Source organism: Pezoporus wallicus, unplaced genomic scaffold, assembly GCF_028554395.1.
Source record: "Pezoporus wallicus isolate ANWC-B61680 ecotype Strahan unplaced genomic scaffold, APGP_CSIRO_Pwel_v1 scaffold_2617, whole genome shotgun sequence".
Lineage (NCBI taxonomy): Eukaryota > Metazoa > Chordata > Aves > Psittaciformes > Psittacidae > Pezoporus > Pezoporus wallicus.
In genome coordinates this window covers 868,223-882,829 of record NW_026637592.1, presented here as the reverse complement: position 1 = coordinate 882,829, position 14,607 = coordinate 868,223, and the positions used below count along the sequence as shown (strand labels likewise).

Genomic DNA, 14,607 nt, shown 5'->3' with positions numbered 1-14,607 from the left:
GACTAAAATCCTGCAGATGACTTAGATACTGGCAAACCCATTCATATTCATATGAGTATTACCCCTGTAAAAGCACCAAGTACACCAAGATGTTGTGTTGAAGTTCTGGTCATGCAAGGTAAAGCTTCCCAGAGGCACTCTTTAATTGTTCTAATTTTCCCTGCCAAATATCTTCAGAGTTTTAGATGTTCAGGCCAGGTCTTGTCACTTCACTATTTCATCACTTTCTGGATTACCTACTCCCAGCATAATTGTTCTCAAATATATTTGCTACCTGTATGTTCTTCTCCCTTTCACATGCACACTTCCTTCCCTAAAAGTCTTACCGAACCCTTAAAAAGTAGAGAAGAAAAAATTATGGAGGTGAACTCCTCAGCCCCATAAGGTAAATGGCTGTCCAGAGTCTTTTTAATTTCAAGGGCAGGCACAGGAAATCTTCCCAGCACTTTAGGAAGACAGTCATCTCTTCTTCCACTTAATTTCTGTCCTTTTTAAGGAAAACCCCAAACAAAACACAGTAAAAACCAGCTACTATGCAAGCTTTACATTCCATATGCTACTCCCTATGTAGATCATAGAATGGTTTGGATTGGAAGGGACCTTAAATATCACCTAGTTCCAATCTCCTGCCATGGGCAGGAACACCTTCCATGAGACCAGGTTGCTCCAAGCCCCATCCAACCTGGCCTTGAACACTGCCAGGGATGGGGCAGCCACAGCTTCTCTGGGCAACCTGTGCCAGTGCCTCAGCACCCTTACAGGGAAGAATTTCTTCCCCATATCTAATCTTGATCTCCCCTCTTTCAATTCAAACCATTCCTCCTTGTCCTGTCACTGCATGCCCTTGTACAAAGTCCCTCTCCAGATTTCCCGTAGGCCCCCTTTAGGTATTGGAAGACTGTTACAAGGTCTCCCCTCCCTGTATATGAAAAACATTGAGCTAGGCAAGCAAAAGCATTTCTGGTAAAGTTATTATTAAAGGGAAGGCAACTCCTAGAGCCAGTTTATGAAATTATTGAAATGAGTACTATGTGCAATGAATAGGCTGATTTCCATAGTAGGAACACACCAAATCATGCAAGCATGGGCTGACTCATCACAAATAGGTGGGTTTAACTCTTAGCTCTGACACTGACTTATTGCATGACTTTAGGCAAATACCTAAACATTTGTTTTTACTTCTCCATTTATATGATTTGGATAATACTTACATACCCAAAGGGGATATTTTAAAGTACAATATGTTTAAGATACTATAAAGATTTTAAATGCTGTAACATAGCAAAACCTCATTAACACCATCAGGCTAATATAAACACTGGAATGATTTAGGTGATGTTGTACATGTTCCTGGAGTTGGGCAAATTCACTGAACAAAGAGCAACATCTTCAAAGAGGCAGAGGAAAGGGAAGGTACAACCCATTGTGAAGCTGGAGTACTTTGCAAGGGTGGGTGAATTTGTAAAGGAGGAACAACAAATTTGCTTAATAGGCAAGAGTTCAGCCTTCATTGATTACTGAAGTGGTCGGGCAGAGCTGAAAAGCGACATGTGCTCAGGGGTAGGTGAAAAAAACCAAAATCTTTAGGCCTCAGTTACCCACCTGTATTGAAGCTAGAGAGGATTTTGGTGAGTCCTGAGGGTTTGTATTTCCTATATAATGGGAAAACACAAATGTAAAATAAGGTTCCCTTCATTCAGACCTTCCTTTCTTGTCAGGAACGGGAGATGGCCTTCTGCAGAATATCATGATGTGCTCTGGGGGCTCCCCTGGACTGGATCACACTAAAAGGATGATGCTTATCCTGCTGAACTTTCCAGCAGGGGAGAAGTAGTCCTGGGAAAACCCTCTGAAGACAGGGGCTGGGTAGGGAGCCCATTGTACATTGGCTACATCGAGCTCATCTGCAGCGAGGACAGAAGTGAGAGGCTTCAGACCTTTGCTGAAGACTCTGGGCCTGCCAGCATTAGCACTTCTGAGGTTTTGTTCCTTCTTTTCCTTTTTTTTTTTTTTTTTGGCCTTTTCTAAAGTATTTTTCCACACTTAGACCCTTAGTGAAAAAACACACTCTTAAAAGAAGGGTGAGGGAAAGCCTGGCAGCATAGTGTTATAATAGGATGTGAAATTGAGTTAACTGCTCTAGAAGTAGGAGAGGCTGAAAGTGAATGAGAAAGAGGAGGACATGTTCTTGGAGTGAGGGAGATGCAGGCAGCAGGTGGAAAAGAGGGACTTTCTTGAGCAGTGGTTAGTGGCAGGGAGCTGGTGAGAGAAGAGCTGTCAGGTTTCAAGTACCAAGAGACAAGGATGGGAACAATTAGAACACAGATCTGTTTGCGTTTTGGTGGTTTTTGTTTGTTTGTTTTGTTTCATTACATATATTTCTTTTGGCATTATAGTAAACCTGAGAAAACAAGTCAAGTGGTCTGGCTTTGAGTGGGCTATGACCCAGACAGGACCTCCTTCTGGGGATAAACCTCAGTCCTTTTTACTGGTTTGACAGGAAAGGACTAACAGTCTGCCCTGTCTCTAGGCCAGCTCTACCATCATCTCATCTGATGGTAGGTTGGAAAACATTGCCTTGCCCTGCAGTTTGTATTGCCCAGGTTAGTCCCACATGTATGAGTTCTGACTGTCATCTCCGAGACTGGCCAGCAATGCAAACCAAAGGGTGGTAAGTGGGGAAATCTGGGAGTTTTGCATCCAAAGAGCTTGTCTACCCCTAAACAAAGCACTCTTACAGGCCCATTCAAACTGTATAGTATGTTTGAATAAGCTAGGCTGGACTTGCCACGGAGACATCAAAGTAATTTTTAAGTTGCTAGCACGGACTACGCAACAGCTCCCTTGTAGATATTGCTGCACTGGGCAACTTATGTACTTCACACACTACATCCATTTATCTGTCCTGTTGCCACTTATGGTGACCCCAAAGATGGGCACTAAATGTAGAGCATAGAGACACTAGCACACTGCTGGCTACAATACTGTTTTCCATACAGAAATCAGTTTACAAGCTGAAAAGACTTTTGTTAAGTTCTTCATTGGCACACATCATTTGAGAGACACAAACTCAAATTCACATTAAACTAAAAGAGCTAATACGTTTTTACTACATCTACAGACCACAGGATACTTTGCTTTCAAGAAAAGTTGAATAAAACACCGAGCTTTCTTTAGGAGACTTCTCCCCTTGTTTTCAGAAAGTCCTTAATGTGACATCTGTCCCTGCAGTCACCTCTTTTAAAACTAACAAATGCATGACATATAATACAAGATTTATAAATTAAAGAAACCCACCCCTTTTAAGTAATATTCTTTAAATCTCAGTTTCTGACAGTCCTCCTATTTGCTCAGTAACTGTAATAGGCGTATTTTTCAGAAAATAGTGAATAAAAACTGACAAGCTATCGGGGGAATCTGAATGCATAATTGATAAGGGCATAAATTAATATGATTAGGCCTTTATTGGGTGCCACTGCTGCCAAACCTACAAAAGGGGCATGGAATAAAACATGGCTATGTTCTCAGGGCTGATAGACATCAATATGTAATGCATATTATCTCAAACCTTCTCATGTAGTCTGCTTATGACAGCACTCAACCTAATTGAAATTTTTATCTTTCTGTTGCATACAGACAGTTTTGACTAGCTGCTTCCAGGGAAAAGAGAGAAACCCAAATGACCCAAATGAAGGTTTCTCTATAGAGGTATATACTCTTCTTGCAAATCACTTTAAAATGGCTTTTGCTTTCCAGTTTTATAAAGCCACCTTCAGAAAGCTGCATTAAAGACAACCCAGGCCTTGGTTTGCCTCTCTCCCTTTTAACTAAGCTTAACAGTGCATTTCCTTAGAAGAAAAAAAAAAGAATCAAAAGATTTCTTCTTAAAAATCAATATATTGTATGCTCACTTCAGCTGAGGCCTTATTTTACTACAGTTCTTCATGCTGCACATATACAGCTTAAAAAGACCTATGAGGAATAAATCAAAAACAAAGAGTGATTTCTTGAACTAAGGACATCCCCAGTCCCTTAAAACATGTTGGTCAGGTGATAGAGTTTCATTTAGATAATTCTAAATTCTTTTCCAAGTTTTTCTTTCTTCTTCAGTTCTCTGTAACTATGAATTCACAAACTGAAATGAAAAGCAATGGCAAACCCATGATAGCTCTCAGTTCTGAAACGTTTCAAACATCTTCTGTATATTCAAGTGTACTCTATATTCACTTGTCATGAAGGGTTTCTGCTTTAATGAGTCAAAGTTGATTAAAAAGTTTCAGATTTAATATTTCACTCTTTGTTGAGAAGTTCTGGACTGCATGAGTGTTCCTGAGAATGCATGCTACAGTTACTAACTGTTTTTACTACAGTAGTGCTAGATGTTGTACAACTAAGATAAGGAGTCAGTTACTCCACTGTTGTTTACAGTACAGAACGGGATTATCCCTGGAGTAAGACACATTTAACCTGTAAAAACCAAAATAAACCAGAGAGGGACAGAAATGGGTCCAACACCTCATTTGGCTTTACTGAAACTCACTTTCTAAGATAAAGGAATCATATTATTGGTTATTTTCATACCATGCCATGAAGATAAAGGCCCTATAGCTAAATAATTATTTTCTTCTGTTAATAGACAATATTTTACTCTTTTAACTCATCACTCCGTTATCATAAAAGTGGGGCATCCATAAATATAGAGGCCACACATCTTGTAACTTGAAGAATGACACATTAAATTCTTAAAGATCCATGTTGCTGCACATCTTATTTCAAGTAATTAATTTATTTCAGAGGTTAGAAAGCACTCCCACACTATTTTGGTAACCTGGGAAGAATGACCAAGGATTTTTCAATGGAGCAACTTCATGTGCTCACTCATGAGAAAACCAAAACACGTCATGGCATAGTTTTGGTTCCTCTCTGTGGGCCAGGCTTTCTTGCTGTCCTACAGACTTTAGTGTACCCCAAACTCTCTACTTGGCCAAACCAGAACTGAGCTGTGTGTCATGGAGGATACAGTAGTTAACCTAGCTTAGGTGTAGCACACCTTTTAAACTCTTCAGTGGGGGCTGAACACTGCAAGACTAAGAAGATGCTTCATAATACAAATCAAGGTTATAACAAAGAGCTTGAAAGCAGTGAATGAACATAGGCCCAAGAATCATTAAATATGAGGAAGAAAAAAGAGAAACTAGCACTGTGTAACAGATGGAGAAGTGCAGGACTGCACAGGAACTAAAAGCAGTATCTACTGTTCTACTATAATAAATCACAGGTATCAACTAGCTCACAGAACCCACAGTGTGGTAGGGATGGATTACTATCCCTGTGTGCAGAAGGAAGAGCTAAGACCCAGGAAACAAGAGATACATTTCCAGAGAGGTGAGTGGCACCTGAAGCTTCCAAATCTATTTATTTTGAGGTCTGTTCCTCTGCCACCAGATACTTTGCCTGAGCTCAAAAGAGCTTTTAAACAAAGACTGTAGAAGTTCCAGTCCTAAACCTCTACCAATCCACCTTGCAGGGTATCAGCAGAAATCGTACTGCAACCCATTGAAATCCCAATTCTGCTAAGTAGCTATGGCTCTTCAAGAGGCTTGAACTTGCCTGAAGTTAGCAATGTGAAGCTCGTATGAGGCTTTAATATTCCCTCCCCTCACTGCAAAGCCATTTGAGGAATTTCAGCGTTGACATTTTCAAATTAACAAATTGAAACACTTTACATGTTAATAAAATGCATAGTGCCAACCATGTTTTAACAAAGATCATTTATCACCTCTGGAAAGTTGCTGAGTAAATCCTTTTGACTTTGCACTATCGCATTCATCCTTGTTTCAAATAATGCAATTCTAACACTGTATTGATATTTTTTAAGATTTTTTCACCTTCTTTTCCATTTAAAGACTGGTTCCTAAATACATTTGAAGCAACTAAGTTTTATATTTGTCTCCTTACAGAAGTATGCAGAAGACGTGCTCAGCTATATTGATCTTTGAGGAAATGTGGATGAGGTAGATAATGTGAAACCTTTTTGTCATCACTAACAGTTATATAGGTTCTGAAAACTTTCTGTGTTTGGTTGACTAGATAAGTGGATGCTCTCACATTTATTTGATTGGAAAACTATGGGGAGTAAACTGTGTCTCCCCAGTTTCTGTATGGAATTGATCTTTTGTGTATTAATGCTTTCCTATTACAGCAAAGCAGTTGGTGGTTATGAGAGTAAAAGCACCCCTTTCTTTCTGCTGGAGTCATCAGCCTTAAAGAAAAGGGAAGGGTCATAAACAAAAGAGGGCAAAATGAAAAGGCACAAGGCAAAGTGCTGAGCCTTCACCTCTCATCTTCAGAAACAGAAGGAGAAAGAAACTATTGCTCTTGGCTTTATTAGCTCCTTGCATCTCTCTCACATCTGTGACAGACCTAACCTTGCTTGCCCTGGTCCAGTATAGCCGCAGGTGGCAGGTATTTGCTGGGTTAATAATTCTGGATGCAGACTCTACTTTCTTTGGTGACAAAGAGATTTTTCAGTCCTCTTGCATCACTTACTCCTTTTCCATATACCTTCTTGTCTGAACCGATTCAACCCTCTGCTCTGTGGAAACAACAAATAATCAAAGTAAAAGATTTTGATTTTAAAAGTATATCTTTTTCTTTATATGGTTTACAGTGTGACCCCAAAAAATAGTTGGATAGGCTTAAGTGAGGCAATGAGGGAAGCAGTTGTGAACAGGGTTCATTTAAACTGCCATTGCTGTTATAGTGCAGATGATTCATTATACAGGGTTAGGTGCTGATACCCAGTGTGCATAGATGAGCAGCAGAAGCACTCTAATGCTGCTTTCTTAATCTGGTGGCTTTCAGGGCCAGGACTAACCAGTATCAGATTAGTAGAGAGTTTGCAAAAGCAATGTCACGCACACATTTTCCACAGTCCTAGACAGGCAGGTTTTACAGCTGGGACCCATCATTGCTGGGCTCAGCTCTCCCACACAACTCTTGTGGATGTACTGACATAGACCTGACATGCTGGCTCTTGGTTTGATGCCTTTTCAGCCAGAATCACCTTTCCACCTCTGCAACCCAACATGCATTTTTTATGACTCCTCTTGTTTTGCTGAGCCTTATGAGCCAACACGAGATACTTTATCACGAGGTTTCTTTGTACTTTTTTTACAACAACAACAATAAAGTTTGTTTTTACGTCAGCCTGCCCTGTTTATTAAAATACAAATCCATTAGGTTCACATCCATATGGTCAATCTCTTTTTGGTTCCTGACCCACAAAATTCCTGATAATGATGGTGACTGGCATAAAGCTTGCCTAATCACAATAAATCCTGTCCAGACTAAGGGCTCTGTCCTGCCCTTGGTGACCCTCTTACGCATTGCAGCTTTTCATGTAAGTTTAGACTAGTACTTTTTTAATCCAGTCTTATTCAAAATGAAACAAATCTCTGCCATGATTGTGAAAACCGGCAGACAGAACCATGCCAGAATCTCAGGCAAAATTAAAAGTGAACAACTCATGTGAATAGGCAACGTGATGCACAGTGGGCAAGACAAACAGCTCAGAAAGCCTGGAATGGAGCCATTTGCTTTAGTTAGCCATACCAAGTTATGTTGTCCAAGAACCTGGCTTGCTTTTTGAAAAGAAATGTTTTGGATGTGCTAGAAAAATCAGGTGCATAAATTGCTGCTGCTCCTATGACACTTAAACTCGAATGACCAGTGTTTATTCAGTCAACTACAATAGGTCTCACTGTCCTTGGCAGGATTATGGGGGTAATATTTTTTAACATGGATGAGCTGAGCAGCTTTTGAACGGTTTCTCCAGTGTATTAAGCCTGAACGGGCTTTTCTTCAGTATCAGGTGTGCACATCTCCTCACACTTGTTTCTCTCCACCAAACATATTTATTCTGAGGGTGAAACTTCCCCTCCTACAAATGTTTGCCTTCTCCATTCCTTTTATGGGAACACCACAAACTGATGGAGTGATCTTGTTTCATATGCCTAACCTGTCTTATTCATTTATATAATCACAGATGATATTCACTATTGTTAAAGTATATTGTTATGGCTTCTTCATTGCTTGCAAAGGAACTTGTGAGCAAAGATAAACACAGGTTATGATAGATGATAGATACTCTGCTAAAGACTTTATGCTGTAGTTTCTTATTGGCAAAAAATCCCAAGGGATTTTATAGTACTCAAAAAAATGCAAGCTTAGATTAAAAAAAAAAAAAGTAGTAAAATATTGTTGACTTATTCTGCCTTTATAAAAAGTTTTGGAGGCCTTGAAATATGCTCTGCTGCCCGCTGGACACTAAGGACTTCAAACCACTAAAATAAACAAGAATGTACGTATCTTCTATGTAAGAATAACTGCTAGAACAACATGACTTGTACACAGATAGCACATATTATCTCAACCTCTGTATCTTAGGATCTTCATTTTCTGAATGAGAAGTGCTACCAGTTCGGCTAAAAGAGAATACTCAAAAAAAAGCTTGAAGAACGATGGTTTAATCCTTTCATTAGTTATTAATTCATTACCAAAGCAGAGGGTGCTTTTGGTTTTGTGTGTTTTCTCCCCCTCCAGCATTTTCTTAAGTGTTTACTAATTTATTGGAATATATTCTCCCATGTTCATATAATTTCCTTAGGCAATGTTGTGGCTGCTTTCATAGAACAGCTGTATCAGGATTGAGGCATTGGTAATTGGCAACCTAACTTTGAAGATGTAGATGAGAAATTCCCTGTATAGCATCCAAATCTACAGAAGATTTACAGCATGAAACAAACAAGCATGTGCAGGCTGAAGTGGAAATAAAGTTCTTTACACCACACACATCCTGAATAAAACTGCATATTTTAATTGTATTTTTGTTGCCTTTGTCATTGAAAAAGGTACTCTGAGCTTAATCCTGCTGCTTTAGAAATAAGGTCCAGCAATCTAAGGTATATGGAAAGACATCACAAGTCTACAAAGAGTAGTATATTGAAAGATAATACCTTCATTTGCTTGGACAAATTCTCATTTTAATTATTTGAGACTCCAAACTTCCTTTTCCTTTAAGTGGTATTCCTTAAAGTATGTCTTCTCAGCTCAAGTGTCAGATCAATTAATTTTTTCTCTTTTTGTTTGCTCTAGAGGAGACTTCTTTTATTACAAGAAAAGGGGAAAAAAATGTACATGTGTGATAGTAACTTTAATTATTGAAGGTTTTTGACAACACCAATGAAAAAGCTTCCCACAAAGTCAGCTTTGAGCATAGCCAGTGACAATGCTGTGAAGGTCAGTGTTCAGATTAACATGCTCACTGTAAAAACATATGGCAGATTTTTGTACTAATAGAAGTAGTAATGTATGAACTGACTGAAAGATTGAAAAACTTATATCCAGAGTAAGTAGAAGCCTCTGATACTAAGTGACTAAACAAGCTTCTTTGCAAAACATTAACTTAAAATTTATGTCCTTGCCTGTTTCATCTGATCTAAGGTGACTTTGATTCCAAGAATCATATATTTTTTTAAAGTTCCTTCTAAGGTAGTTGCCTGGCAGAATTGGATTGATGAAACTAGATGCCTGGTACCTTCCCAATATTAAAGACATTACACACTGGTATTCTGATTCCTCTCACTTCTTTAGGTGTAAATCAGGGATATTTCATGGAAATAAGCAAGTATTAGGCCCAAGAGCTTTCCGGGTGTGATGAAATGGATTTTTGGCTGTCAGACTATTATGAAAACTGATTTCTGGAAAATAAATCAGATCTCTTTAATGACAATTAAGCCCTCACACACCAGGCAGCAGATGGGGAATTGTGCAGTGCTTTGCTTTGCACCAAAGAAAAACTGCTTTGATAGTATCACCATCATGTACACATTCAAGGATGATGAGGAGGGTGAGTAAAGATAAGCATGCAACTTTACTAGGACAGATGACAATACATTGAAGGGAACATTGGAGAAGACATTAAATATTCTAAGAGAATGAACTTACAGAACCCCACAAACCAACATCTGCATGTGAAAGCCCTGAAAAAGGAGTAATAGCTGATAAAAGAGAGCTGATGCTCTTTGAAAATGGGGATCTGGAAACCAGTTACTGAAATACAGAGAGGACCTTTTAGCAGAATCTTCCTCCTTCCCCCTTTTGTCTTCTGTCTTTCAATAAGGTCTTTCAAAAGACCACTATCCTGGAGAAGACATGGTCACACAAATATTTCCCTTCAACATGAAAGTGCAAACTTTATGTTACACTAAATAATCAAAATCCATTTGTTATTCATCTAAAATCAGAACAAGATGAAACAACAGGAACCTAGATACTTTTTAACACACAATTCAACAGAAAAACCCAGATGTCTTATATATTGCTCACTAGTCATGCATCTAGTTGATTGACAACATGCAACAAAGTGCTATGGAGTGAAGGTTGATGTGTTTTGCACATCTCTAGGTTACTCAGAGCAGTTAAGTGTTACGTGGCCAAAAAGCATAACATAAGGAACAAGTACAATGAAAGAAGGAAAAAACCTAAAATTTGTCCTTAAGCAATAATACTTGGATTTGGGGTTCTCTCCAGCACAAATTAGCATCTATGGCATCTGGCTGATGGACCAGATGCTGTAGGAATTTGGAGGTATTTGGAAGTGTCCAGTTAATGGCAGCCAATGGCTTTTAAGGGAAGAGCAGGAGACAGAGACCTGTGAGGAAGACCACACTTTCACCAAGAGTCACCACAGAGTGTGATGGGCTGGTGGGACCTAAGCCATTGCTCGCAGTGGATGGAGATAGCATTTTTCTCTGTAGAACTCAAGGGGAAAAGAAGTAACTTCTATAAATATTTTCATTTATGTAAAGAAAAACAGTTTGGCAACCACCATGCATGCAACTAATGTGGTTGAATCAATCCTTGGATTAAGTGAAAGGCCTTAAGATGAAGGAGGGTAGATTTAGATTAAAGGAAGGATTTATTTACTGTGAGGGTGCTGAGGCGCTGGCACAGGTTGCCCAGAAGAAACTGTGGCTGCCCCATTCCTGGCAGTGTTCAAAGCCAGGTTGGACGGGACTTGGAGCAACCTGCTCTGGTGTGAGGTGTCACCACCTGTGGCAGGGGGACCAGGAACTGGATGAGCTTTAAGGTCCCTCCCAACTCAAACAATTCTATGATATTCTACCTCCTACGTTGGATGAACTCCTTTAAGCAGGCAATCCACCACCGAAACCACCCTGCCATTTCAAGAAATTCTATTTTTTCCTTCAGCTATATGCTAGCTTGTCAGACTAATTCTGGTGTGTGGCAAACCAAAAGAGTCCAAAATGTCACTCAACATTTTGTTCCATGAGAAAAATTAAGCAAGACAGGCAGATTAAAATTAAGGAAGTGTATGGAGATTACAATCCAGATTATTCTTTCCAGCTCATAATTCTCTTAAAACCCTTTGGTGAATTTTGTGTCTTCAGGACATCTCAGGCTTGGTGAACTATTACTTTGCAATACTGCATCGTTGTGCATGGACTTTCAAAACCTATGTGCATACAAGCAGCAGTGTTATTGGAGTCTTTGTTCATATAGTGTTATTTTAAATTCAGACATCAGTATTTACAGCAGATTAACAAAGAGATGCAACAAGAGACCTGAATGATCTAGAGTAAGTCAGAAACATCAAAGCACAGACAATTTATAGAAGGATCAGAGAAACACAGAGCCCAGTGTATTATAACCAACACGGTTAAAGCAATGACATTTAGCAACCAGCAGCTTCTCAGTGACACTTTTTATTTTGCCTGCTAGATAGAGGACGCACACAAAGTCTCATTTCAGGTCTATCTTTCCTTCACTTTTGGATTTGCCGATTCATTTGATCAGTCTGTCATTGTGACACTAAGTGGCCCTATTGTGGAAATTCTCCAGCAGAATGCAGTTTGTTTTGAACTGGAAAGCGAGATGCTACCACCATAAGAATACATGGTGACCTATAAATGTTATGGATAACATTTTAACTGAAGGAATTTTTAAGTTCCCAAATGGCTGATGAGGGAACCAACATTCCCTTTCCCTTTTCAGCTCCTGCAGTTGCAGTTTTGCTATTTCAGAGCTGTTCACATTCCACATATGGAATATTTTCTGGAACATGCAAGACCCAGCTGAGGTCCTTGGCAAAGCTGGTTGGAAGCCATAAGCACCTAACTATTAGCCCAGCTAATCTCTTGTGTATACACAGCTCTTCATTTTAACAAATATTCTGACAAATACTTCCGCTGTAGGAGATGCATTTTCAACAGTCTGTTCCAAGAAACATTTATGCGCACACATATATGTGTATATTTATATAATAGAACAGCTCCAAAGATTAAATAGAGATAAACCTCACCATAGTCAGCAGTAGTTATAGCACTACCAGCAAGAGCAGGCCGTGTCTTTTCCTCATTTAATCCATGAAAAGAGCAATGGGAAAGAATTAAGCACAAGGTCAATAAGAAACAAAGATAGCAGATGAAGAAATAACCCCGTTGGAGCTAGACAGAACCTTAAGACAATGGGCAGCCAAAGTCTGTCTGCTGGGGTAAAAGGGAGGATTGGGATAAAGGGAAGGAGGGAATCTCCTTCCACTTGTAATCTGAGCCTCTGTCTCCATGGGAATGGGCTGTTTAGCAGTTTGTCGGTACTAACAGCCCAGCTGCTTTTTCTTCTGGCTTATACATTAACAATGGGGAGTTAAGGGTTTTGAAAAGTGCCTAAATAATTTAGCTGAAAAAATTAAATGGAATTAAAAGACATCACTTGGCACTTAAAATCATTCAGTAATTAAGTCATCACTCAGGCATTTTCAAAATTCCCTTCTTAAAAAAAATTAATCTTCAGAGCAAGTTTTAGAATCTTATTTTAATTTTTTTTAGTAAATCTTGTCCAAAATAGAGCTTTCAGAAATAGATGACTTTCCCATTATGTTTTAATCAACACCCATTTGAAATGAATGTTTCACACCCTCACATTCTACATGCAACATGAATCTCAGGAGGAAAAAAAAAAAAGGCACAGAATGCTCTGAAATTATGTAACTTTGAACACACAGACCATATTTTAAAACAGTCTCTTAATTCCCTCCGTGCTGACCTGTTTGTTACAGTGGTCAAGGGTTGCTTCACAGGCTCCACTTATACACACAGCCTATGACGGGAAGTGGGAGAGGGAAGAGAAGCGGTGGATAACCACAGGAGTATGAGCCCTAGTTGCAGTTTAGGCAGCCCAAAGCTGGGTGGGCTGAGGCATGTTGTGCAAGGCAACAGCGGAGGGAACCAATCAAAGCAGATGTAACAATGTCAGAGAAAGAGTTTTATAACAAGTTGAATTAAGAGGGGAGGATAAAGCTGGATTTTTTTCCAGTTTTGCATTAATCAAACTGCCTGCAGGAATGATGATGAAATAGATGCCCAATGATACTTATGATACCTTACTCAAAGAGAAGCTCCAGTCTTTCCCTTTCTTTCCTGCACAGTGTAATAGATGCCCAGATAATAGATTATTTCCCCCACTTTTAATCTTGTTTCCTACATCATCTACTAACTCCTGAATTATTCAAGGACCTGGCTGGTAATTTCTATGTGGAATATTTTCAAGTGTTTTATTGACAATTTTGCCCTATGACTAGTCTATACGAGAGGGGATCTTCTATGTATTTGGTTTAATATGTTTCTCTGTTTGGCTTGAAATGGTGCTTTCTTGTTTATCTTTAGGAAGAGAAACTAGAATTATCTTTACTGTCTCATTGCACATTGTTGACCAAGTGTTCCTAACCAGTGACGACACTAGAACATGTAAACTTGTCTTATTTGGAAGAAAACCCTCTTCCTACCTACATACAAACTTGGAGAGGAAAGGGGTAAAAAAACTCCATCCTGGTGAAAATCTGGCAATGTGTTTAATAAACTCAAATTCATTTAATTAGATTTCTTAATTGAAATCAACCTTGAGAAACTGAAGACTAATAGGTCTGCACATGTTACTAGGAAGTGCAATATTTAAATGGTTTGCAAGAGACAGCAGTACTACAAAACCCAAGACTCAGTCACTCAGCCCACCTCTAAGGCAGGCTCTAGGCTCCTCTAAGCAGTTAACAGTTGCTCTCTTCCTTAAGTTTTTTGTTTTAACACATTCTTAAGAAGAGACTAAAAAGAGAGATATTAAGTGTCTGTAACTACTATTGTGTGTGTTTTGATCCTTGCCAAGAGACTCATAAGGTGATTACAGTTGAACAGAATCAGGTCAGTATGATATTATAAAAATTTAGAAGAATGTAGCAGCAGCCCCTTTTCTCCATATTTGCCCCCTCCTCCCACTCCCCGAACAGCATGCTACTAATTGCGCTTTCCACTCACCTGATTTTATTTTAAGGCTCTTCAAGAAGATTGTCATTTATAGCCTGCAATTCAAGCCTGTTATTACCTTTGCAAAAGAATCAGCTATATTGAACTGGAAATCTCACCCTCTAACTGTTTATTAATATTAAAGGAATTCTCAGATTTTTGTTGCTAACTGCTCACTTGGGTTGAAATGTGATGCACTTGTTGGCAGTGTTGCCCCAGAGGGACTGCA

At 39.1% G+C, this 14,607-nt stretch overlaps 1 protein-coding gene across 1 annotated transcript in view; it reads left to right on the top strand.

Annotated features, from left to right (window-relative positions):
• The window catches only part of LOC130597707 (uncharacterized), a 57,230-nt gene that overhangs the window by 17,851 nt on the left and 24,772 nt on the right, over window positions 1-14,607 (top strand). The window contains exon 5 of the mRNA XM_057406471.1: window positions 3,637-3,708. Within this exon, the coding sequence (XP_057262454.1) occupies window positions 3,637-3,708 (72 nt within the window). The remainder of the gene's footprint in view (window positions 1-3,636; window positions 3,709-14,607) is intronic.